General features: G+C 35.9%; 1 protein-coding gene across 2 annotated transcripts; it reads left to right on the top strand.

Moving 5' to 3' along the window:
* The first annotated feature begins 17 nt into the window (after positions 1–17).
* On the top strand, positions 18–22,896 carry Aasdhppt (aminoadipate-semialdehyde dehydrogenase-phosphopantetheinyl transferase). Of its 2 annotated transcripts, none has more exons than XR_012445628.1 (6): positions 18–285; positions 1,843–2,068; positions 13,279–13,400; positions 13,977–14,138; positions 18,264–18,427; positions 21,162–21,297. XR_012445628.1 is itself a non-coding variant. In XM_020159659.2 (6 exons), exons 1-6 carry the CDS (start codon positions 103–105, stop codon positions 21,324–21,326), a joined length of 930 nt encoding a protein of 309 aa, XP_020015248.2. In that variant the 5' UTR covers positions 19–102; the 3' UTR covers positions 21,327–22,896. The 2 variants fall into 2 exon arrangements, 1 of the variants encoding a protein (XP_020015248.2); XM_020159659.2 differs by having other exon boundaries at positions 19–285; positions 18,264–18,335; positions 21,162–22,896.
* Positions 22,897–23,993: the final 1,097 nt, after the last annotated feature.

Below are 23,993 nucleotides of genomic sequence, written 5' to 3'. Positions count from 1 at the left end.
GTAATGCCACGCCCATGCGCACAGACGCAGGAAGAAGGGGGCGGGTCCACGTCGCCTCCGCGCCATCAGCTCTCAGGTGGCGGCGAGGTCTGCGTTCGGTTTATGGTGTTCCCAGCCAAGCGGTTCTGCTTGGTGCCATCCATGGAAGGCGTGCGCTGGGCCTTTTCCTGTGGCACATGGCTGCCGAGCCGAGCAGAATGGCTGCTGGCGGTGCGATCGATCCAGCCCGAGGAGAAGGAGCGTATTGGCCAGTTCGTCTTTGCCCGGGACGCTAAGGCAGCCATGGTACTCCAGGTCTTTGGTATTTGGAACCAAGGAAGCAGGTGTCGGGGGAGGTGGGCTGGGCTGTGGGGACCTGCCCTCCCTGCCGCCCGACAGGGACCACGCGTGGCGCCGGGGGACGAGAGGCCGAGGCTGAGGGTCTCTGGCCTGCGCCCGGCCCGGCCTGGCTTCCACGGCCTTTGTAGCCGCCTTGGAGGCCTCGCTCGCTGTAAAAATGCGCACCGCCCCATGCAACTGAAAACAGACCCTTCCGAGCCATTAGTGTAGAGAAGGCCTACAAAGTAACAGGGTTTTTGCCGTAATGAATGGCGTTTTTAAATACTATCCAGTTCTGGTTTTTGTCTGTGCTGACTTTACAGCCCATGCTTAATCAGCCTTTTATTTATCCCACCACTCTCCAAGGGCCCCCGGCACGTGGTAGGCCCCAGAAAATATTGGTAATATGAGTTAGTTTACAGCCTTGCGCACCATGAGACTGAGAGAGGCCGAGGCCTGTTGTCCAGGGCTGGGATACAGCCCTGACCATTCTTCCCTGACTATTTAGTCAGGAAGCTATCTGGCTTGGGAAACAGTATTTTTAATAGATGGATGCATTTTAGTGATGTATTTTCTAGCAACAAATGGCAACTTGATTTCACAATAAACACTTTGACTGTGTAGTGTAGTGCAGTTTGAAGCACTTCATTACTTCATTAACGGTTGTTTCTTGAAAATATCCCTGTTTATTTAGTCAGGTATAGGCTAGTGGGCACTTTTGTTTGAAGGCACGCTGGTGATGCTTCTTCATTTGTAAGAGATGAGGAAGTGAGTGAATTTCAGAGTCCCATTTAAAGTCAGTGTTAGAATTGAAGGTGAAAAATCCTTGGAGAATAGTTTCAAAGCTTATATACCTTGTCATCTTGTACTCTTGGGCTTTTTGCTGCTTTTTTTTTTTTAGTAATTTCTTAATAATTAATGGAGGTGTGGAGAATTGAACAAGATAAATTATGCCTCCCTAATTTTTGGAGCCGAGTGTTTGATCTATAGCATCTAGAAATTTTCGCATATGTGCATGTGTGTAGGTACAGTAGGCCTGCTTGCTGCAGAATTTTTCATAATGGCCAACCTAGAGCTAGCCTCAGATGTCCAATAATAGAACAGACAATGTGCTGCTCCTACCTGAGTAATATGGAATATTATGCTATAATTAAAAGTGTGCAGATCAGAATGATGCATACAGACATGAAATAATCCCTGATATTTATGAATTAAGAAACGTATTTAGATGTAGACTACAACACAGAGAATGATTTGATACATGTTTCTATACAGAGTTAGCAAAACCATATGTGAAAGTTCTTAAATACTTAAGAGTGAGAGGATGCCTGTTACTAACATTCATGCTTTAACCTATTTGCTTAAGCATTGCTTAATCTTAATACATTCTCTTTAATACATAGGTACTTTCAAAACTTAAAAGTGAGAACTTCAGGAACCACAAAAAATAGACTGTAAAATGAGCAATGTACTTAGCTGTTCAGTAGATATCAGTAGACACTAAATGTTTTACCTGTCTAACAGGCTGGCCGTTTGATGATAAGGAAACTGGTTGCAGAGAAATTGAATATCCCTTGGAATCATATTCGTTTGCAAAGAACTGCAAAAGGAAAACCAGTCCTTGCAAAGGACTCGCTGAATCCTTATCCTAACTTCAACTTTAACATTTCCCATCAAGGAGACTATGCAGTGCTTGTGGCTGAACCTGAACTACAAGTTGGCATTGATATAATGAAGACGAGTTTTCCAGGTAACGTTGCATTTTTGTGGTAGAAGTTAGTGTCTTGATGCCTCAGTTGGCAAGTTATTGGGTAACTGCATGCCTGGTAATCTATTAAAGATACTCAGTATATCCAACAGTATATATCTGAAAAGGATCGATTTCCTTTAATATTAGCAGGTTTCTGCAAGAATACTTAGTCCACATTACTGGGGATCCATATGACGCTTTGCCTAGAAGCAAAGTGAACTTAATTTAATTTCTTCTTTTTTTCTTTTTTGGTGGTACTTGGTTTTTGAACTCAGACCTAGGCAAGTGCTCTACCACTTGAGCCACACCTCGCCCCTTTGGCTTTTATTTTTCAGGTAGGGTCTGACTTTTTTTTTTTTTGCCCCAACTGGCCTCAAGACAGAGATCCTTCTACCTACACCTCTCACATAGCTGGAATTACAGGTGTCCCATCACACTGGGCTTACTGTTTAAAACAGGGTTTTGCTAAGTTTTTTGCCCAGGTTGGCTTTGAGCTGTGATCCTCCTGATCTATCACCTAAGTAGAGACAGAGATTATAGGTGTGAGCCATTGCAACTGGCTGAAATTAAAATAATTTCTTTTAAAAAATGTTTCAGTTAAGCCTTTTCCACCGTTCATCAGTAAGTTGTTTAAAAGACTAGTATGAATAGTATAACATTCTTAGGTAGAGTTGACACATTTGTGCTACATCTAAATACAAGTCATTTTAGCACATTTTTATAAGTAAAAACGAAGAGCGGGTATTATTAAAATGGTTAAGTTTCTCGCATATTGCCTTAGAAGTTTGTTATTGGTAGCTTGAGGAACATTTAACAAGTTAATTTGAGAGTTGAATGTACTCAGGCACTTTTAATTCCTACTCTGTACAGGTTCTCTTAACTATTTTATAATCAATTATCACCACTAACATTTAGTCAATACTATGTGCCACACATTTAACTGAGTGTTTTACTGAATTCTCTCAACTACCCATGATGAATATATGCTTATTTTTATTAGAAGTAACATGCTAAGAAGAAAGCTATTAATAGGTAATCCACATCTTTTTAATTTCCTAATATTTTTGCTACACTTTATCTCTGCCTCTGGCTCTTTGCTTATGTGGTTTTTTCCATCTGGAAGCCTTGTGTTAACTTTATCCCCCACCTCCATTTCTCCATAGACTACTTGTGTATGCTGGTTAGATTTCACCTTACCTTTTCTTTAAGGAAGCCTCTTGTCACCATTCAATCTAAGCTAGGTTCTTTTGTGGTAGGCACTCACAAAATATGTTTTCCCTATTCCACTGTCATTCCTCAGTTTTTAATTATTCATCAGGATGATCGAGTGTCTTTCCCTTTGTACTTATGAGAGCAGGAACCATGTTAACTCCATCAGTTTGATCAGTGTCATACCTGTTTTTAAACTTGTTTGGTACATAATCGTGTTCAGTCAGTGTCAAATGAATGAGTAAGCACTGTGCTGCTATAGTACAGGCTTCATTCAGAGTGTGGTGGTGAATGTCACATGGCCTTTCCTTCAGTTGTCTTTTACCTTGTGCTGACCCAACAGTTCCATTCTTAGCACTGCTCATAAACTTTTGCATCAGAGCTCCAGTTTGCTCAGGGGGCTGTCTTAGTTCTTGATCTAGACTTCATGGATAAACACAAAGCATTTTATTTTTAACCTCCTGAAATCATTAGCTACTTTTTGTATGAGTGTTCACATGTGCATTTTTCTAGGTGTCTTAGTTTCCTTTCTCTTGCTGTAACAGAATACTTGAGACTGAGTGATTTGTAAAAGTTGATTTTGGCTCAGTGTTCCAGCAATTGGGAAATCCTGTGAGCATGAATGAGTGAATCTGTTCATGAGGGCTGTATTCCCATGATCTCTTAATACCCCTACATTGGCAATCACATTTCAACATGAGTTTTGGAGGTAATTAAACATAGCTCTGAGGAAAGGAAGGACCTTTCCTCTGATAAAAATTTTTTCCTAATCAGGCAAAACATCCCCTCCAGAGTGTATTCTGATGAATGCCATTCATCAGAGTCAAAGAAGGCTTATTCTAAAAAAAAATCACTGCTTCAGAGGATTCAGAGGAACATGACAAATAACCCATATGTTTTTATAACTTTGAGCTGTTTTTACATGAGCTTTTACTAAAATCAGAAATTAGTCCAGAGGCCATTAATTCTTAGAATGCAGTCAGCACAATGGTAGTAATAGTTGGCTCAGTGGTTTGATATTTGCCTGGCAGTGATGCCTATAATTAACTTGACGTACAATGTTGATTTATGGTCAATACTGTGTAAATAAGTAATTACTAATTGAAGCTTTTAGTAGATGGGAAGGTAGTTGAGCAAAAATTGAAGAATCTATTTCCTGTTAATGTTTTATTAGATCTTTTTCCCCCCAGCTTTTGTGATTGATCTTATTTGTCTAATCACAGTATCAGGTAGACATTTTTCTTTCCTTGATTGTTTCATTGCCAAAAAACTATTGCTATGTTCAGGAACACATACTGGAAGAGGTATGTTTAAGTAGTCACTAGAATTGTACCATGCCACTAATTTTGGAAGTATTAATGAATACAGTATGTTTTCATAGTGAGGGTGGGAAGTAGGCAGTGATTATTTTCACTGGAGGCTCATTGAATTGCTGTGCTTACCAAAATAAATGAGGAAATTGATCAAGGATGTTCCTAATAATCTTGCTATATGATGGAAAGTAAAACTTAGGAGCAAAAAGGGAAGCACTGTACTTTTTATATGGATTGCTACTAGATTGTCAACTTTAAAATAGAGTCCAAGGGGTGTATTGTTAGGATATTGAAAGGATCACTTACATTGAACCCATTTTGTGTCTGCAAGTAAGCATGTAGGAAATTGGGGAGACTGTTTCCTTCCTGCCTTGGCTATGTCTACTAAGTACAGCTCATTTCCCTCTCACATTTCTCCTATTGCTGTGACACAGTGGGAGATGATAGTAATGGATCTAGGAGATCCTGGGTCTCTTGCTTCTAGGTGCATGTCTGCTATTTAGGAGATCATTGCAACCAAGACTTTGTTGCCTGCTTCATGAAGTTAACAAGGGCCCTTTATACAGAAATAATAGAATTATTCTTAGCACTTGATAAATACTTGCTGGTAAATGTCTAGAGAAGATGGTTCATGATTTTGGAACCCTAGCATATAGTTGCTAGTAGAATACATTCCTATCCTGGGATAATGATGTTTTGCCTGATTAGGGAAAAATTTTTATCTACCATTGAAGGTACTTAAAGAAAGGATAGTTTTGTGATTTGCTCAGTTTTGTTATGGTAGTTATAAAATAAGGCAAGATTGGTATAAGAATCAATATTTAAATTTAAGGAATAACCAGAATTTTTCCCCACGGTTTTACATTTTCATGTTCATGCTTTTTGTCATTATAAACTTTGCAGGATATTTTAGTTGCTAGGACAAAATAATTTTTGAAATATTTTGGGTATAATACTAATTTTAATTTTAGTCATTTGAAATGACTTCTTACGAAATTGCTCTGTGGAGCAGCTGTTAAATAGTAAGTAAATGATCAGCATAGATTAGTGTTGGTATTATGTGACAGCTAGGAGGGTGCTAGAGCCTATTTCTTATCTCCTTTCCTCATACCATCCCTCTTGTCCTGTTTTCCCCATTTCAATTTGTCCTCACCCAGCCAGTAAAGTTTCCATACAAAGTGGAGTAGAGTTTTGAAATACTTTTACCAATTTTCTTAAATCTCTTTAAGTGGTTCTCATTGCACATAGAACAAAATCCACACCCCTTGATCCAAGACAACATGATGCTGTTGTCTTGACTGAGTTCACACCTCCTTTCTCAGACCTCTACCACTTCTCATCTAGCTGCTCTCTTTGATCAGTGTTTTCTGGTGAGTGGCCTTTTTTTTAAGACAGTGTCTTACAACATACCCCAGGTTAGTCTTAAACTCCTACTTCTACCACCATGTGCTAGGAGTACAGGCTGTGTGTACCATGCCTGGCCACACTGATCTTTTATTACCTTGAATGCAACAGACTTTTTCCTGTTTAGGGTCACTGCAAAAGAGCTTACCTTTCTGCCTCTTCTCCCTGTTCTTCCTGATTACTTGAGACTTGAAGGATGCTAAGTAGCCAGTACCTTCTCAAAAGGACTTTCTTGACACTTGATAGTCTTTTTCCTTCATAGCCCTTTTGATTTGTAATTATGACTTAGTTGTTTGGTTATTTACTGCCTCCCTCATGAGATGATTTGAGGAACCATGCTTGTTTTTGTCATTTGTGCTAAACTATACAAAGTACCTAGCAAAGTGTCTGGCATGTAGCACGTGTTCAATAAATATGTAATAAATGTACACATGGTAAGAAAGTTCAGGAGACATCTCTTCTTAATTCCTCTTAAAAATATTCCTTAAGTTACTTGAAAAAAATCTGTGCAACCACAATGAAAAATTAGGTTCATATTAGATTCTGATAGCTAATGTCAGTTAACTAGAGTTATGATCAAAAGTAGCTCTTCCTTTGTATTTTCTGCCTGGCCTCTCCAGTATCTCCTTGTCTCTTCTCCATTTCCATCCCCCTCGTATTCTGTTTTCAACTCAGCTGCTACTGTGCTCCATTACCATTTTTACCTAGGATGATCTACATTATTCTAGATCTGCCTTTTTCAAGGTTAGACTTAGAGCCTGTTTGTAGCTTTAAAGGGTTACATTTCCACTGTATTCTGAATTCCTTACTGAAAAAAGTCTCTTGCAAGGTTTGCCCCTTGCAATGAGTAGGCCATATGTATTGTTCATGTGATTTGAGTATGGAACTAATGTTTATTGAGCAACTCTTATGAGTTTGGTGCTGTGTTAAGTCCCTTACATGTATTATCTTATTTGTTCCTCTTCAACCTAGGGTATAAGTACTCCTGTTGCTATTTTACCAAAAAGGTTCAGACATTTTCCTGGGTAACTTAGGTATAAAATAGAAGCCCATATTTCAACCACTGCACTCTACAGCATATGACCTCTCAGTACGAGATTTTACTGATACCTGTTTAAGCATTTGCAAATATGAAGTTACAAAAAATTCTGTGGAACTGGGTTAAATAAATTTAAGTTGGAAGAGCTAAGGTCTAAGGATATGGAAAATACAATGATAGAACCTTGCAAGTGTATGGTATTAACAAAAGAATTCAATTTGGAGACTTAAGAGGGAGTACCTATTATTTTTGCAAAGTGTATTTAATAAATAAATTCAGTTCAGTGGATAAAAGATTATTTTATTTAATAAATACAATAAATAAGTAGAATTGATTGACCAGCTAAGTATAAAACACACTGCACACACAAATTCTGTAGGAATTAAAGATTTAAATGTAAAAAACAATACAACTTTAGAGCAAAATGTAGGAGACTAAAAAACAAAAAGGTGCTCATCAGATTTGCAGATAATGGGAGAAAACTCAGGCAGGTGAGGGTGTCAGAAGAGCAGTCATACACACAGGAAAGAAAGTGGTTGTAGTTTTTATGGAAAATAATATTAAAATTGAAAATACACATACCTTTGATTTAGCAGTTGTGTTCCTGGTACTCTATCAAAAAGATATATATGTAGATATATATGTAATGATATTTATGCATGAGAACAAAACCTGAATGTATTAATAGGAATTGGTTAAATAAATTATGATACACACATCCACAGACTGTTTAACTGTTGTAAAAAAATGAATTTGGTCTATACTAACCTTAAGGGACTTACGGTATATGTTGTTAATTAAGAAAATTATACCACAGAAAATATATATAGTGGTATCCTATTGTTATAAAAAAAAAAATGTTCCAAAGATAACTTTTTAAAACTTAGTTAGAAGAAGAGATTTCAAAGGCCAGAGGACTTAAATGTCTTTCTCTGCAAATTCATCATGAATCTTATTTTTATTTTGTGAGAAAATCAACTTTCATTACTAAATTCAAGCAAAAAAATGCAACCTTCCCCCTACATAATACTTACTCCTCCCCCCTCCCCCATGTCATTAATAAAAATAGACTCTGGTTAGGAAATTGTGAATTGTCTTGTTTGTGTAGAAAATTAAGTCACTGATATACAGGACAAACGTGAGAAACAGTTCCAAAGTTAAAATAAATGAATAATGAAAGGGAACCTTCATTATACATAGAGGTACCAGCTTATGAAAGTACTTACTGAAGAAGAGGGTACATTAAATGAATAAGGAGCAAAAATAAAGTACTTCATTGGGTACTGGATATTTGGGACTTGTAGTTTACAGAGCCAACAAAAAGAAAAATCATAACCTATCTACTTTTTTAAAAAACTATTTTAAAAATATTTTGTTAGTATATAAGAGTTGAAGGAGGGTTCATGGAGACATTTACCTATGTGCTTAGGGTATATCTTAGTTAGATTCACCTCCTCCATTATTCCCCCTCATCCCCTTTCCTCCCTACAGTTTCAACAGGTCTCATTATTCTGTTTTTACACATGAATACAAAGTACATCTGCTATATTCACTGTCCTTCACCCTCTCCTTTTGCCCTCCTACTGTTACCTATCCATGGGCAGGACCTGTCTCACCTTCCTGTCCTTTATTTAAGTGTATATTGATAGTTCCGGGGGGTTACCTTGATATTTCAGGCATGTGTATATTGTGCTTTCATCAGATTAATCCCTGCTTACTACTTTTTTTATTGCTCTGCTCCTTTATTATTCAACAGCTTACATAATGTATTGTGTCATATTATCTTCATACACAGATCCAATGTTTTAATATTTTTTACTCTCTAACATTCTTTTCTTCTCTCCTGCCGCCTTTAGTCCCCTCAGACAGATGCACTAGTGCATTCATGTTCTCCTTCTCTCTTTCTCTCTTTGTGTGTATGTGTGTGTGTATGTATGTATGTGTAGAAGATCATGTATGTATTTATGTATTCACTTTTTTTTAATGAGTGAAATAATCAGAAATACATTAGACCAGTGCCTCAACTATACAGTAAAATTAATTGGAATGAAGTTTTGATAAGCATTACTAGAACACAAAAGAATTATGTATTTGGTCTAATGTCTGAAGAATGGATGACTTTTTCACTCTTAGAAGACTAAAAAGAAGCAAAGTCAACAAAGAATGTGATTTCATATTAAATCCTCTTTCACAAACCATGGGATGTATTAGTGAAAAATATGATGGAGAAACCATGGGATGTATTAGTGAAAAATATGACGCAGAAAGATTGATGCTGTTGATGTTTTACATGTTTTTTTGTGTTGATGAGAAAACACACACGACTTGATAAAGCAGTTGATAAAAGAGGAGGGTATGCATTTGACAGTAACTACTGCACAACAACCTTAAAGCTGTGTTTATTAAGTACTTTATTCCTTAATCTACCCAAATCTCCCCTGGAAAGTCATCATTGACAAGTGATAAAGCTGGTATTTGAACATTTCACACTAAAGCTGTATACTTAAAATTGTATCTGTGTATGTGTTAGTGCTGCATAACAAAGTACCACAAACAGTGTCTTAAAATATTTTTAAATTTATTCTCTGATAGTTGTGGAAGTCTGAAAACCAGTCAGAATGTCAAAGGGCTATGTTCCCCCTTAGGTTCCAGAAAATAGTCATGGCTATCGTCCAAGGTTTTGCTGCTTCCCTTTGAATCCTTGGCTTGCAGCTGCTTTATCTCAATTTTCCCCTCACCTTCATGTGGTCTTCCTGTGTTTTAGTTTTTCTTTTTATAAGGTTATCAGTTATTGTATTCAGGTATGTCCTTCTCTTACCTTGATTACATCTGTAGAAACTTTACAAGTAACTTCAAATTCTACTGTTCTGGATGGACATGATTTTGAGAGATACTCTTCAATCTAGTGCAGTTCGGCTGTAGCCCTACCTGCCAAAAACCAAAATTGCATCCACCCACACACAAAGTAATTTCCTGGCATCCCTAAGTCTTAACCCACACCTGCATTAATTCTCAAGCTAAAATCTGGTCTAAATGTAATCAGCTCAGAAAGTTGCAGATCTCATCATCTGAGCCATGCATATCAGGCATGGTCCATCGTGGGACCGAATACTTCTCCATCTGTAGACCTAAGAAACTAGAAAACAAGTCGTCTTCCAAAAAAAAAACAATAGTAGGAGAGGCTGGGGCTATAAATTCTCATTTCAAAAGGAAGAAATTGGAAGGAAAATAAAAGAATCATAGTTCCCAAGCATGTTTGAATCCTAGCAAGAAATAGTCTATTAGGTTTCAAGGTCCAAAATTTTCAGTGGTTCCATCTTTTGGGCCTCAGTCCTCTTCCTTGCTCTCAGGAGTCCTTTGTTAAGGTATACCTTTCCTGTTTCTTGCCTGTGCGTGTCAACACCTGTATGTGTTGATATATGTACTTAAATGTACATATATCAACACACAGAAGAGCGGCTGAAGTTCCAAACTGCCTAATTATGTCTTAAGCCTCCGTGGTCATATTTCAGTCTACTGCTTTTTCTGCTGTCCTCCATATATTGAAGGCTTGGAGAAATCTTGTCAGTAACATCAAGAAGCTTTGTACATGTTGTTTGCGATTGCTTACATATTTTCATTTTATATCTTGATATATTCCTGAACTAGTAAGTGCAGCATTATTGTGTGCATATTAGAAGATTCACTTCTCACAAAAGCATGAGTATATATAATCTTGTATGTATCTATATAGATAGATAGATACCTTAAAACTGAAACAGTTAAAATTTCTGATATTTATTATCCAAAACAAAATTTTGATAGTTGAAGTGAGCACACAGATGGACATTGCTCAACTCCCTCTCAGCAACCCTCAGCCCCCATATAACTATCCCATTGTCTTTAAGAAGAATGTTGAACTTTAACTGAGATGGTCTTACATATACATACTGGTGACATGGTTCTGGTACTGGTAGGATTATTTTTCATAGGCCTGCGGAAGTAGCTAAGGGTATTAGCTCTGAATGAATTTGTTTAGATTATTACTATGTTTACAGTAAACTTTTTAGTTCCTTTGTGACCTTAATAATTTGATTGTCACAGAGCGCTTAGTTAATATCTAATACTGCCTACTTTAAAGATTAAGCTTTAAGGTGAAGAATCACCTTTTCTAAGTTTTTTCTAAACTTTACCAGTTCTCTAATCATTTATCTTATGTATAAATCTACTTACTAAGTTCTTAAATTTTCAATGGGACAATTGAATAGAACACTGTGACAGATGTGAATTTGTGATAGTATTAACTTATGTTCCCAGTACTCGTGCTGATAATTTGAGGGACAAATTTATTTTTTTACAGGTATTCCTAGATGTCCGTCTTTCTTTCCCTCCCTGCCTCCTTTCCTATCTTCCTTCCTTCCTAATTCATTGACATTTTACTATTACCTTTAAATTATTTTGAAAGTAGGTAGCAGAGTTAATGTTAACAACATAACTATTCCCTTAGTAAGTTTTGAAATGTTCTTAAAAGTGTTGAAAGGCAGCAGGTGTTCTAGAATGGGCTTGCAAGAAAACTCAGTTATTGTAATATTCAGGGTAGGTAGGACACTTGAACACTTATTTTTACTTCTTTAGTTTCCTTACTAACTTCTCATTTTCCTGGTCTAGTCCTCATTTAGTATCATATCATAAAAATAAATAATATGAAATGGAAAAAGTTGCTCCAGTCAAAAGGCTTAAGTGTAGATTTCTATTTATGTTTTCTCTTCTAATTTCTAAGCAAGCTATGTTCTTAGTAAATTATTCACCCACCATGTACTTCCCCTGTAATGCCACAGTGTGGTGCTGTTGTGCTATTGCTGAATATTGACAAAATCACCCTTTCCTGTTGGTGTCGAATTTCTTATATGGTGGATTAGATGAGATGCAAAAGTATATGAAGATGCGCTCATATTGGATGCTTTTTAACCATAAGTAATGAGTTGTGTGATTGCTTTCTAGTGATTGTGCTAGATTACCTTTTATGTTAATCAGATTTTTATAAGCATGCATATTTAAATTTTCCCTTGATTGCCTTATCATATTTACTTAAAAATCAAAGGACTTCTTAGAGGTTATAAAATGAACACGTGAAGAAACCAACAAACAAAATGACACTGTAGATGGCAACAGGCACTTTTTTTTTAATTGAGGAGTTTTAGACATTATGCCATTAAAACTACAGTTGCTCTCAACATACATAGTGTTGTCTTCCAAATCCGAGTTAAGCTGCTCCTCCTGTTGTTACCTTTTGCTGTTGATGCCAGAGTGTACCCGAGTAAGCAGTTTATCGTTCATACGCGTTAAATCAGATTTACTTTAGTCACCTTAATCAAGCCAGAGTATACTTACGATGCATTTAACAAACCAGTTTTTTTTGAGGGGTTTCTAGTTATTTTCAGTAAAGTGCTGAAAAATAAGCAACAAGACTATTCTAGGGATCCTTCTATAGCCCTAAAAGGGTAAGAATCCCTTGATAATAGGACTCTTAAGATCACAATTTAATATTCAAGGCTTAAAAATGAATGCAAATCTTTGTTGTGATCCAGAGTACCACAAATCATTTTAGGAACATCAGAAATATATTCTGCCTAAGCAAGAAGAAACTAAAGACTGTTTTTACTTTTGAATTGGGAGTAGTAGAGGAATTGTAAGCAATTTTGTGAGATAACTTGTTTTTAATGGGTTTTTTATTCTTGGTTTAACAGTGGGAAAGATATTTGTTTACTATAGGGACATTGCAAACTCTCTGTGAAGTTAGTGTTTGGCTCATGATATTTTGGCAAGCTGGCACTTGAATGGTTTTAATAAATGATCATTATGAAATTCTAATTGTTGAATTCCATGGGGTGAATTGGTGTTTTCATGCCAGTGATGCTTTAACAGGGGATCATACATCTTTTTTTTCCAGACCTATCACTGCCTGTAATAAATGCCTATAGAAAATGAGGTAATAACTATCACTTTAAAAACCAGTTCCTAATGGCACATTTGGAGTTGGGTATTTTAGAAATGAGAGTTGGGTAGATAAGCTTTATAGTGTATTGTTCTTGCTTCCCAGCTCAACTTTTATTTGCTGATACTTTGTTTGGGATTATTGTATAATATAGGTTAGGCTATAGTTTTTTGTTTATTTTGGGTTCTTTTTTGGTTTTTTTGGTGCTGTCTTCAACAGTTTTCCCCTTTCTAATAGAATAGCTGTTTTTAATTCTGTATTTTCTTGACAGGCCGTGGCTCAATTCCAGAATTCTTTCATATTATGAAAAGAAAGTTTACCAACAAAGAATGGGAAACGATCAGAAGCTTTAATGATGAATGGACTCAGCTGGACATGTTTTATAGGAATTGGGTACAAATTTCTAATTTTGAAACTAAAAGTCTAATGATTCCATTATCTTCACTAAAGGAGTAAAAGTCCTTTGGTTACCTAGTAGTTCCATATAGTGCTTGAAGTAAATGGGCGATTTCTTGAAAACTTTGATTTTGATGCATACAGCATTATATTTTAATAACTTTTGTCTTCAGAAAATATGACATATTTTATGCTTAATTAGGAAATACATTTATCATACTTATAATAATGTATTCTGTGTTAAAGAAACTCGTCACATGGGCCTTATTTAATAAATACTTACTACATACCAAAAGACATTACTCAAGTTCTTCATAAGTTGGTTGACTTAATTCTCAACACTGTGAAGAAGGTACTGTTTTACCATCACAGTTTACACATGAGAATGGAGGCACAGCTTAGAGGATTTGCCTTAAGTTCACATGATTTGTTTGTATTTTAGTGTAAGGACAAAAATCAAAACAAAGCCAAAGGAGCTTTGTATATTATAAATCCAGGTGTGTTGGGCCATAGATTTTAGGAAAAGTTTATCTGTTGAATACTCTAAGAGCAAAATGTCTGTCTGTATCTTAGGCACTAAAAGAGAGCTTCATAAAAGCCATTGGTGTTGGACTGGGATTTGAATTACAGCGGCTTGAATTTGATATATCTCCATTAAACTTGGATATAGGCCAAGTTTATAAAGAAACACGCTTGTTCCTGGATGGGGAAGAAGAAAAAGAATGGGCATTTGAGGTAAGAAATTCATGAGAATTTGTTAAAAGTAAGAATTTCCGTATTTGTGTATGTATGTGAGATTAATTTGGGGTGGCTAGTTATTAAAATTTGACAGGACTGGAATCCCATACTGATACTCTGAAGATGAAGTCGGTACGGTGCATACTGTTACTTGAAAGATTTCATGGTGAGTTGAGTGGAATGGGAAGGGAATAGCGGCCCTGAAATAGAAAGAGCTTTGTGTATGTGAGCAGCCAGAGGTACTCACTTTGGCTGGATCATGATGAGAGAATTTGAGACAGAGACCTAGGTTGCTAGATCAAGTGGGTCAGGTTAAAAGTTTTTTACCTCTTTCTGTATTTGGTTTCTGTCATTGGTAATTCTTGGTTGCTAGTGAGAAAAACAACACAGACTCTTTTAAGCCAAGAGTTATTATAGGCAACTAGAGTGATTCAGTACCTGGGCCTCAGAATTAACTAGAATTAGACATGGATTATGCATTTTTTTCCTCACTTTTGCCTTTCGGTATGTCTTGGCTTTAGTGTTCTTTCATCCTTGTTTTTTATTCTACATACCAGCTTTCTCATCTACTCTGGTATGCACAGCAGGAAACATGGCTGCCTGCCACTCTTGTATATGACAGTTTGTAGTTTGCAAACTCAAAGAAATTGGGTGAACTCGCTTTTTTCCAAGTCCCTAAGCCCTGGAGAAGGAACTCTCTGGCCTAGCTTGCGTTAGATGCTTGGCTCTAAAGTAATCACTGTGGTCAGGAAACTGGTCTGCTGTAATTGATACTGCTCATGTTAAGTGTCTAGAACCCAACAAATAGGCTCTCTTCTGTGTTCTTCCTACTGTAATCACCTGAGTGATGGGCAGAGAAGGTCAGTTCCCTAAAGTTAGCAGTGTTTTCTCAAGAGAATTTAACAGGTGTTAAGTATTTTTTTGTGCTTTAAGACAACCAAGTCCTCTCTGGGATGGTATTTGGAGATTATGAAAATGAGGTGTTAAAGATGTTAGGAGCAGTGCTCTGGCTTAGAGGACCATTTGTTGAGATACAAAATACTAGAAAACAAATGAGTTGTTAAATTTAAGACGACATTCAAACACCCAAGTGAAGATGTCAAGTCAAATAGAATAGAGTTGAAAAAAAAAATGTATCCAATAAGACCACCTTATTCATGGATTTATTGCATGTGAGTTTGACCAAGCGTAGTCAAAAAAAATAAAATTAATAGAAATTTTATGGGAAAAATGAATCAGGCATTCACAGTGCAGCACTGAGCTCTCTGCATCCTGAGAACTCACGATTTCCCTCAGTGGCCGTCTCCTTGGAACCACACACCACTGGGTACCACGGAGCTGCAGTAAGTGTTAAAATGATGGAAGTAGTTGAAATTCAGGGATTTGAAGTCGAGGCTATAAAATTATCTAAGTAACAGCTATAAATTGAGCCTATGAAGAGAACCTCAAGGTAAAGCCAAGAGATCACTTAAGTTAGAAGAGAGAAAGGGCTGGGACAGAGCTCTGAATACTAATACTTAAAGGTGGAGTATAGAGGACACTGAGAAAGAATGACCAACATAGCAAGATGTAAAATAAGAAGGTAGCATAAGAGGCTCAGGGGCAAAAAGTATTTTGCAAAAGACGTCTGTCAAAAACTGTAAGATAGAGGCAGTTTTGCCACAACCTGCTAGTCTTGGAATAGCCCCTCTCCTTTCTATTTGCTTATTATACTAATTCCATGACTCCTAGTCCTTCTTGCCTTTTCTAATAATTTTAAATTAGACTCAGGGTGCCTTCTCTAAAACTATATGTATTATTTTTTTTCACATGGCATACCACATTTTACCTCATAATCTCTATTTATCTAATTGTGAGAACAGGGGCAGTATCTCATTTAGCATTTAAGTTAAGTACCAACCAAGAATCCATTATTTATTGCAGCAACTTCAAATTTCCACATACCTGAATAATGTTTCTTATACTTAGAAAAACAAATAGTCTAAAATAATGAATTTCTACTCCAGTAGTCCAATATTCTTAGAGGCTTTCAATTTTTATAACAAGTTTCTGTTAGGAAACTTGGTACCAAAAAGTTTCAAATGATGAGATTAGATAACCTAGAAATTCTTGATTTGCTTTTGAAAAGAAAGGGCTTATCAAGTACAAATGTTAGTTTATGGAGGTGAATTTTCCAATGCTTTATCCTTGGAAAAGTAGTAAAATTAGATTTATAGCTTTAAATTTTATTTTATATTGTTTATAAAGATGGTATGTGCATGAAGAAAATTACATGCCATTTTACCAAAGCAGCTTAATCGTTTTATTCTTGTTCCTTTTGGGTTTGGTGGAAATTACAGAGAAATTTTGTTATTCATAGTAAAGTCATGGATAAAAAGTTACAAGTTCAGGCAATTAATGAATATTTAGAAAGTCTTGAAAATTAAATGTCTTAACTTCAGTAGCATTGGAACAACTAGCTTAACTGGCTCTACAGCCTACTGGTTTTACTTATCTTTTTAGCTTATAGGCAGAAAGGATTTTTAGGACAACGTCGATCTTTCATTTTAATGGACTATTAGATAATTAACATTGTTAGAACTCAGCACATAGCAGTTAAGTCCATGACAAGCTGGTCTGATTACTGAGTCATCAGTTGTACAATAGCTGCCCAAGTTTTGCTGTGTCACATTCCTTATCTGTATCATGCTATAAGGTCTCAATAGACATGATGAAGCTTCATTTTGAAATTAATCTCACTGAATTTTGGCTTGTAACAACGTAAGTATATAAACTTAGCAGAGCATTGTGGCATGTTGGCTGCAGGCTAAACAAAAGCTGCTTGTGACCCACAATTTTCTCTGACAATGTAGCTGGTTATCTTAGATACAGATACTATAGGACTACTGACCTGAGTTTTTCTCAGAAGTAATGATAGTCACAGTATTTCTGTATATTACAGTGTTCATACTAGTGTAAAGAATGAGAGGAATAGCTATACAGAAAGAGTAATTGTATTTATAACATTGTAATAAATACTATAAGCTTATTAGGTGCATGGTAAGAATTGACAGTTCTCAGTATTTTTTTTTCCTCTTTAACTATATTGTCTTAAATTTATTTTTGTTAAATTTTATTTTTTGCTAATTTGAATGTCTTATGGTATAAAAATATGAAGCAGGGCTGGCAGATTGGCTCAAGTGGTAGAGTGCCTACCTACCAAGTATGAGACCAAGTTCAAACCCCATTACGGCTAAAATAAATAAATAAGTAAAAATGTGAAGCATCCCATTTCCTACATGGAGAACAGGAATTGTTTCTTCCTTTTTTTCCTCATTTCTCCCCACTTTTACCCTAGATTCCTTTCCAAATAAACTTTGCTATTGTGATTACTACAAAAGAAAAAAAGTGTAAAGCAAAGGACAGAAAATCCCAGAGTACCATTTCTGATTGTACTTTTCTGTTTCAAGTCATGTCCCAGTGGAAGGATGCCTGAGCGAAGAGGCTTTTCTGAGTTTGACATTTTAGTTTTTAATTGTTTTCTCTTTTTTTCTGGTAACTGCCTCAATATGTATTACATCTCTAAGCCCCCATCTACTTTGTCTCATAGGTTAAAAATAAATACTGCATGTATATGAAGCCTTACAGATACAGTTCTCCCTTGATTTTTCGTAGGCTGCAGTTACTATGTCATTAACTAAATCCATACAAATCAGCATTGCAATCTGTTTTTTATTTTTTTTAATGTACACTTAGACATATAGAAAATTAGCATCACCAGTGAAGGACAGATAGTTATCATGTGACTATATAGTGTTCTGGTTGAGAGAGCATGATGTAAATCTAATCATGAAGAATCATCAAACTAAACATGAGTAACACTATTAATAAAAGGAGGTAAGGAGATGGGTTTTTATTTTAAAATGGTAATGTCACGTAGACAGAGATTAACAACATAATAACTGAATGCAATCCTTGATCCTGATTGTCTGCTGCTTGGCTCCTAGAGGAATATGCATGTGTCTGTGTGTGTGCGTGTGGATATGTATCATGCATATGTAGAGAGAATGAGACTTAGAAAATGTAAAAGAACTATATCTGGATTTATTTATAAACTTGGTAATCTGTACTTTTATTTTTCAGGAAAGCAAAATAGATGATCATCATTTTGTTGCAGTAGCTCTTAGGAAACCCGATGGATCTAGACATGAGGATGTAAGATTTTACGATTTGTCTTTTTTCTAAAAAGTATGCATCAGAGATACTTTGTCCTTTATTGATGAAAACAGTCATTTGCCTTATATCAGGTTAGACGTGTTGTTTTTATTTTTCTTTTTTGTAACAGATTAAGAATTGTTTTTTCATGATCAAATCTTTAAGATTACCTGCGATTTCACAAAACCTGCTTTACATTCAAATACACTAAAGTATTGCAAAGAAAAATTTTGGTGGTACTGCCATATTTCCAATAGGATTTCTCTGTATTCAGTTTCTCAGTCATCTTGACAGGAATTTTTTTCCTGGTGAACTGTGGCTGTATTGAATGGAATTTATTTCCTGGTGAACTGTGGCTGTATTGAATGGAATTTTTTTCCTGGTGAACTGTGGCTGTATTGAATGGAATTTTTTTCCTGGTGAACTGTGGCTGTATTGAATGGAATTTTTTTCCTGGTGAACTGTGGCTGTATTGAATGGAATTTATTTCCTGGTGAACTGTGGCTGTATTGAATGGAATTTTTTTCCTGGTGAACTGTGGCTGTATTGAATGGAATTTTTTTCCTGGTGAACTGTGGCTGTATTGAATGGAATTTTTTTATTTCCTGGTGAACTGTGGCTGTATTGAATGGAATTTTTTTCCTGGTGAACTGTGGCTGTATTGAATGGAATTTTTTTTTTTTTTCCTGGTGAACTGTGGCTGTATTGAATGGAATTTTTTTATTTCCTGGTGAACTGTGGCTGTATTGAATGGAATTTTTTTATTTCCTGGTGAACTGTGGCTGTATTGAATGGAATTTATTTATTTCCTGGTGAACTGTGGCTGTATTGAATGGAATTTTTTTCCTGGTGAACTGTGGCTGTATTGAATGGAATTTTTTTCCTGGTGAACTGTGGCTGTATTGAATGTTGGTAATAGAATTAACTTTCCAAATTGAACTTCCTGCCCTTTTAAGGAAATTCCTGTATTATTCCCAAAGTTACTATGTCAGACATTTGAGAGATCTTTTATATTGTGGCATCACTTAGTCTCAGTTCAGTGTTTTTCAGTTTATAATCTGCTTATATTTCTTACGCTATTACCTAGCAAGTGAGGGGAAAAATCTTAGGGTCTAAGACTCTCAGCCTACATATAGTTGTGATTGTGTAGAAGTCGTGTGTTTAAGGAATACTGACTATGTCAAAATCGAAAGTGCATGCCATATTGTTAGGGAATCCATGTGAAAGGAATGTGTCATGATCTCACTATGTATATATCATTACTCCTAGAAAAATAGCTTAGACCAAAGACAGTGCCTTTGATGGATGAATTAAATGATTCATGAATAATCCTTCAAAAACAATGACATGTTAAAATGGATGGATACCTGTAATTGGAAGATGTCGTCACCCAGGCTATCCATCCTAATATTCTCAAACCTTACTTTGCACTCCCTACAAATATCATATTATGGTACAGATTTATAGTTTTTGAAACATATGTACATTCAGTACTTCCTGTTCGTTTTATCTCTCTGGATAGTGCCTGTTTAGGCAGCAGTGGCACAGTGGGAAGGTAGATTCCAGGTCTAAGTCTACCATTCAACTTGTGTAGTTGCCTCAGCCGAATAGTCTGATCTTTCTGATCCTCAATTTCTCCATCTATAAAGTTGAGGTAACAATCATAGCATAGCTGAGACATGCATCAAATAAAATAAATACTGAACTTTTTGTTACAGTACTGTATAAATCCCAAGTACTATTTATACAGGTTGAGTAGCCATTTTCTGAAATGTTTGGGACCAGAAGTGTTTTGGATTTTCAGATTTTGGAATATATTTTGGGGTAGGATCCAAACAAAAGTTTATGTTTCACATGTACCTCTGCACATCATCTGAAGGTAATTTTATACAGTACAGCACTTTTTCTTACTTTTTAATGGTATTGGGTTTTAAACTTGGGGCTTTATGCCTACTAGGCAAGTGCTCTATACTTGCCCAACCCTCCATCCCTCTTTGCTCTGGTTATTTTGGAGATAAGGGCTTGCTTTTTGCCCAGGTCAGCCCAGACCACAATCATCCTATCTTATGCTTCCCACCATTACTGATAGGACAGCATATGCCACCACACCTAGTTATTGTTGGATGGGGTCTCTTGAAGTATTTACCCAGGCTGGCCTAGAACCATAGTCCTCCCAGCAGCCTCCCAAGTAGCTGGGATTACAGGCATGAGCCACCAGTGCCCAGCTTTATACAGAACTTTTAGTGTGCCTGTGTTTTGACTGTGACCTGTCACGTGAGGTCACATGTAGAATTTTCCATTTGTTGCATCATGTTGGTACTCAGAAAGTTTAGATTTGTGGGACACTTTAGATTTTCTGAAGAAGGATGTTCAGCCTAGACTACAATGTGTAGAATATTAAAGATCTTCACTGGGTTGGGTTCTTCAAGGTTCTGTTTCAGAGTAGAACACAGAATTTCATGTTAACAGACAGTTTCCTAAAGCAGTTTTATCAGATCCATATGCTAGAGTAATGTTTCTCAAAAGTTTTGCTTACTAAAATTGCAGATTTGGGAATCCCTTTTAACTTAGGTCTACTGAACTAGACAACACATTTCACAGGTTATTCTGTATAAAAAGTTCAAGAACTATGTCTTCTGATTCTTATTTTTATCTGTGATATTGCAACAGAAATATAAAGAGTGAAATCAATATTCTAGAAGTTTTACTGTATTATGATTTAATGCTATTGAAATGTAATTTGATCTTTATTATTTCATAATTATAAAACTGACCATAATACCCATCTGCAATATAATAATGATGTCATCTACTTTTTTCTTTTAGATCCCATCTCAAGATGACTGTAAGCCAACACAGAGGCAGTTTACTATTCTTTCCTTTAATGATTTAATATCTTCTGCTGTTCCCATGACACCTGAAGATCCTTCATTTTGGGACTGTTTTTGCTTCACAGAAGAAATTCAAATTCGAAATGGTACAAAGTCATGAGATGATTCTCTGAGTGAAAAAAGGAAGTGAAAATTGTTTGTAATCTTCCATATTCACTAAAAATTAAATGCCTGATAATATCAAATTTTATTTCATGAAAAAGTTTTTTAAAAAACCTGAGAACTTTTGCTGTTAAAGAAGACCTCCAAGTTCAAGATAGCCCACTAGAATATGCTTGCTCCTCCTGTCCAAAATTGCATTGAATTGATAGCAGTAGAAAAGGTAGCAAAATCTTCAAGTGATACATACACATTGTAGAGAAAAACAGAAAATGCACACATGAGAAAAGGAAGCATTTAAATTTTACCATTCAGAGATAACTGCTTTGAAACTTTCAGTATGGTTCCAGACCTTTTTCTTGGCAAATGAAACTGTGCTGTAGTTTTGTTTTTTTTTTTTTAAATGGGAACATGCTGTTTTATAATTGTTTTAACTGTACTTCCCCTATTCATAACTTTACCTCTGTTATATAAACTTTTAGTGGTTCTAAAGTACTTTCATATGTGACTAACACCACTTATTATGCTTTGAGCAGAGGTAGCTTAAGTAACTAAGGACATTTATTGTCTGACAAAACACAGGTTCTAAGGTGTCATTAAGGACATGGGTTTTTTGTCTTGGCCTCAATTTATCAACAGCTTCCCCTCAGTTTCCACCAACTCAGATCTGGTCGCAGAAGGCAATATCTGGCATTTTTCACCATTATTAGACGTAGCCTCTGTTGGGAAAAGGCTAAGACATGTTTGGGAAAATGGCTCTCTTATACCACGGCCTGGTATAAGAAATAGGAGCTGAAATGCATTTTTTTCCCTCTGTTAGACATTTTGATTGCCTACATTTTATTACTCTAAGCAGTGGTGCGCTGAAAGCACTTGTACATTTTGAGGCCCATGGCACATGCTTAGTTATGTCCTTAAAGTTTTTAGAAGTAGAATGACTGATTCAAAGGGCTTACGTGTTTTTAGAGCATATGGTAAGTGTTACTATCTTACTCTTCAGAATGGCTGTACAATTTGTACTTCTGTTTAGTGGTATATGTGTCACTGCTCGCTCCTGTGTACTCCCTGGTCAACTATAGGTAGTGTCATTTTTAAAATTTGCATTTCTTTCATTACAAATGAGGTTGATATGTCAGTGTTGTTACTAGCTATTTGTATTCCTTTTTAGTGAACCTCTTGTTCATCTGTTTTTATTTTAGACAATAGGACTTAATTTAAAATGTGAACATAATATATTAAGAAGTCAAGACCATCATATTGATGACAGAATCTATTATATGGTATAGTGCATGTCTTGGGGAGTTAGTCTTACTGTTAAAAATTGAGAGTAAAATAATGTCATTTCTAAATTGTGTGTAAATTATATCAAATTAGGTAGTTAGTAAAAAATTAGAGTGTTTTATAATTTTTTAAATTTTATTACGCATGCTTAGTTATTCCAAGCATAGTAAAGAACATGTTTTGAAAAGACCAAGTAGCATTTATAATAGAGGATTATCCTAGCATGAGTGTAATGGTGACATGAAAAACCATTTGTCTTGTCATTATAATAATAAAATGATTAATAACTATTGTGCAAGTTTTTGAACCTTTCAGTATGCTAGGTTTTGTGTGTGTTAGGTTTCTGCTAACCAGGTTACACATGCACATAGTTAAAAAGTCAGCTGGATCTGTAAGATTTTGTTTTCTTCCAAAGAAAAATACCACCACTTTGATTCCTTTCCTTCTTTTCCTATCCATAGGGCAAGAATTTTCAACTATTTTTTTGTTTGTTTTCTTGTGATTTTTTTTTTTGATTGTTTGTAACAAGTTCTCACTTTGTATTCCAAACTGGGTGGAACTTGTTATGTAACCACAGGCTAGCCTCTCAACTCTTGATCCTTCAGCCTTTGCCTCCTGAGTACCGGAATTACAGATATACACCACCATGCTCTGCTACTTTGAACTCTACTCTTCTGGTTTTTTTGTTTCACTTTGTTTTGTTTTTTCTAACATGCTTATTTAGCTTTCACTGGATTTTTCAATTTTAGGCATTGTTTCTTTCATTCGTAATGTAATGCTTCCTTCTTCTTCCCAACATTGCAGTTTCCTCCAACCTCCCTTTCCTTCCCTCAACAGTTATTGTAATTCATTGTTTACATTCTTAAGATTGTGTAACCTCTGTTCACAACTGAATTATGTAATGTTCTTATCCTACATTTCTGTCTCCTTGAGTTAATTGACTGAATATATCTCTCGACCAGATGCATGAATATTTCTTGCATGTGTTAAAACCTAACAATGATTCTGTCAGTTTAACTTGTCTTGAAGAATTGCTCTTGAACAATCAGCTTTGACTAGGCAGGACAGTTTTTACCTTCTGTGACTGTCATCTTGGAATCTCCTTCATCTTCATCCAGGAGATTGTCTGCCTCTCCCTGTGTTGAATTCCTTGTTTCCTTATTTCTTATGTCTCTTGTTTTTTTCAGATGTACTCCTTTGTGTGATGCTTATCCTTAGGTATCTTCCTAAGAATGAAGAAGGCATGAGCACTTAAGTTTTCTTTTTTTTCTTGAGACTTTATAAGAAGAAAGGGCAAGCCCCTTCTACAAAGTGCTATAAGGGTCTATCTATCTCTTTGTTAAACCAATTAACTCCCATTCCCTTCTACTCCAAGCTCACTGTGTTC

Source organism: Castor canadensis, chromosome 2 (assembly GCF_047511655.1).
Source record: "Castor canadensis chromosome 2, mCasCan1.hap1v2, whole genome shotgun sequence".
Classification (NCBI taxonomy): Eukaryota; Metazoa; Chordata; class Mammalia; order Rodentia; family Castoridae; genus Castor; species Castor canadensis.
Note: the sequence above shows the minus strand (reverse complement) of the source record. Positions and strands in the feature narration are given on the sequence as shown.

Excerpts from the sequence above, each read along its gene's own strand:
- Aasdhppt (XM_020159659.2), top strand. The coding sequence starts at position 103 with ATGGTGTTCCCAGCCAAGCGGTTCTGCTTGGTGCCATCCATGGAAGGC. Across the intron at positions 2,069-13,278 it reads AATGAAGACGAGTTTTCCAG|GCCGTGGCTCAATTCCAGAA; the intron begins GTAACGTTGCAT and ends TTTTCTTGACAG. Across the intron at positions 14,139-18,263 it reads AAAAAGAATGGGCATTTGAG|GAAAGCAAAATAGATGATCA; the intron begins GTAAGAAATTCA and ends TTTATTTTTCAG.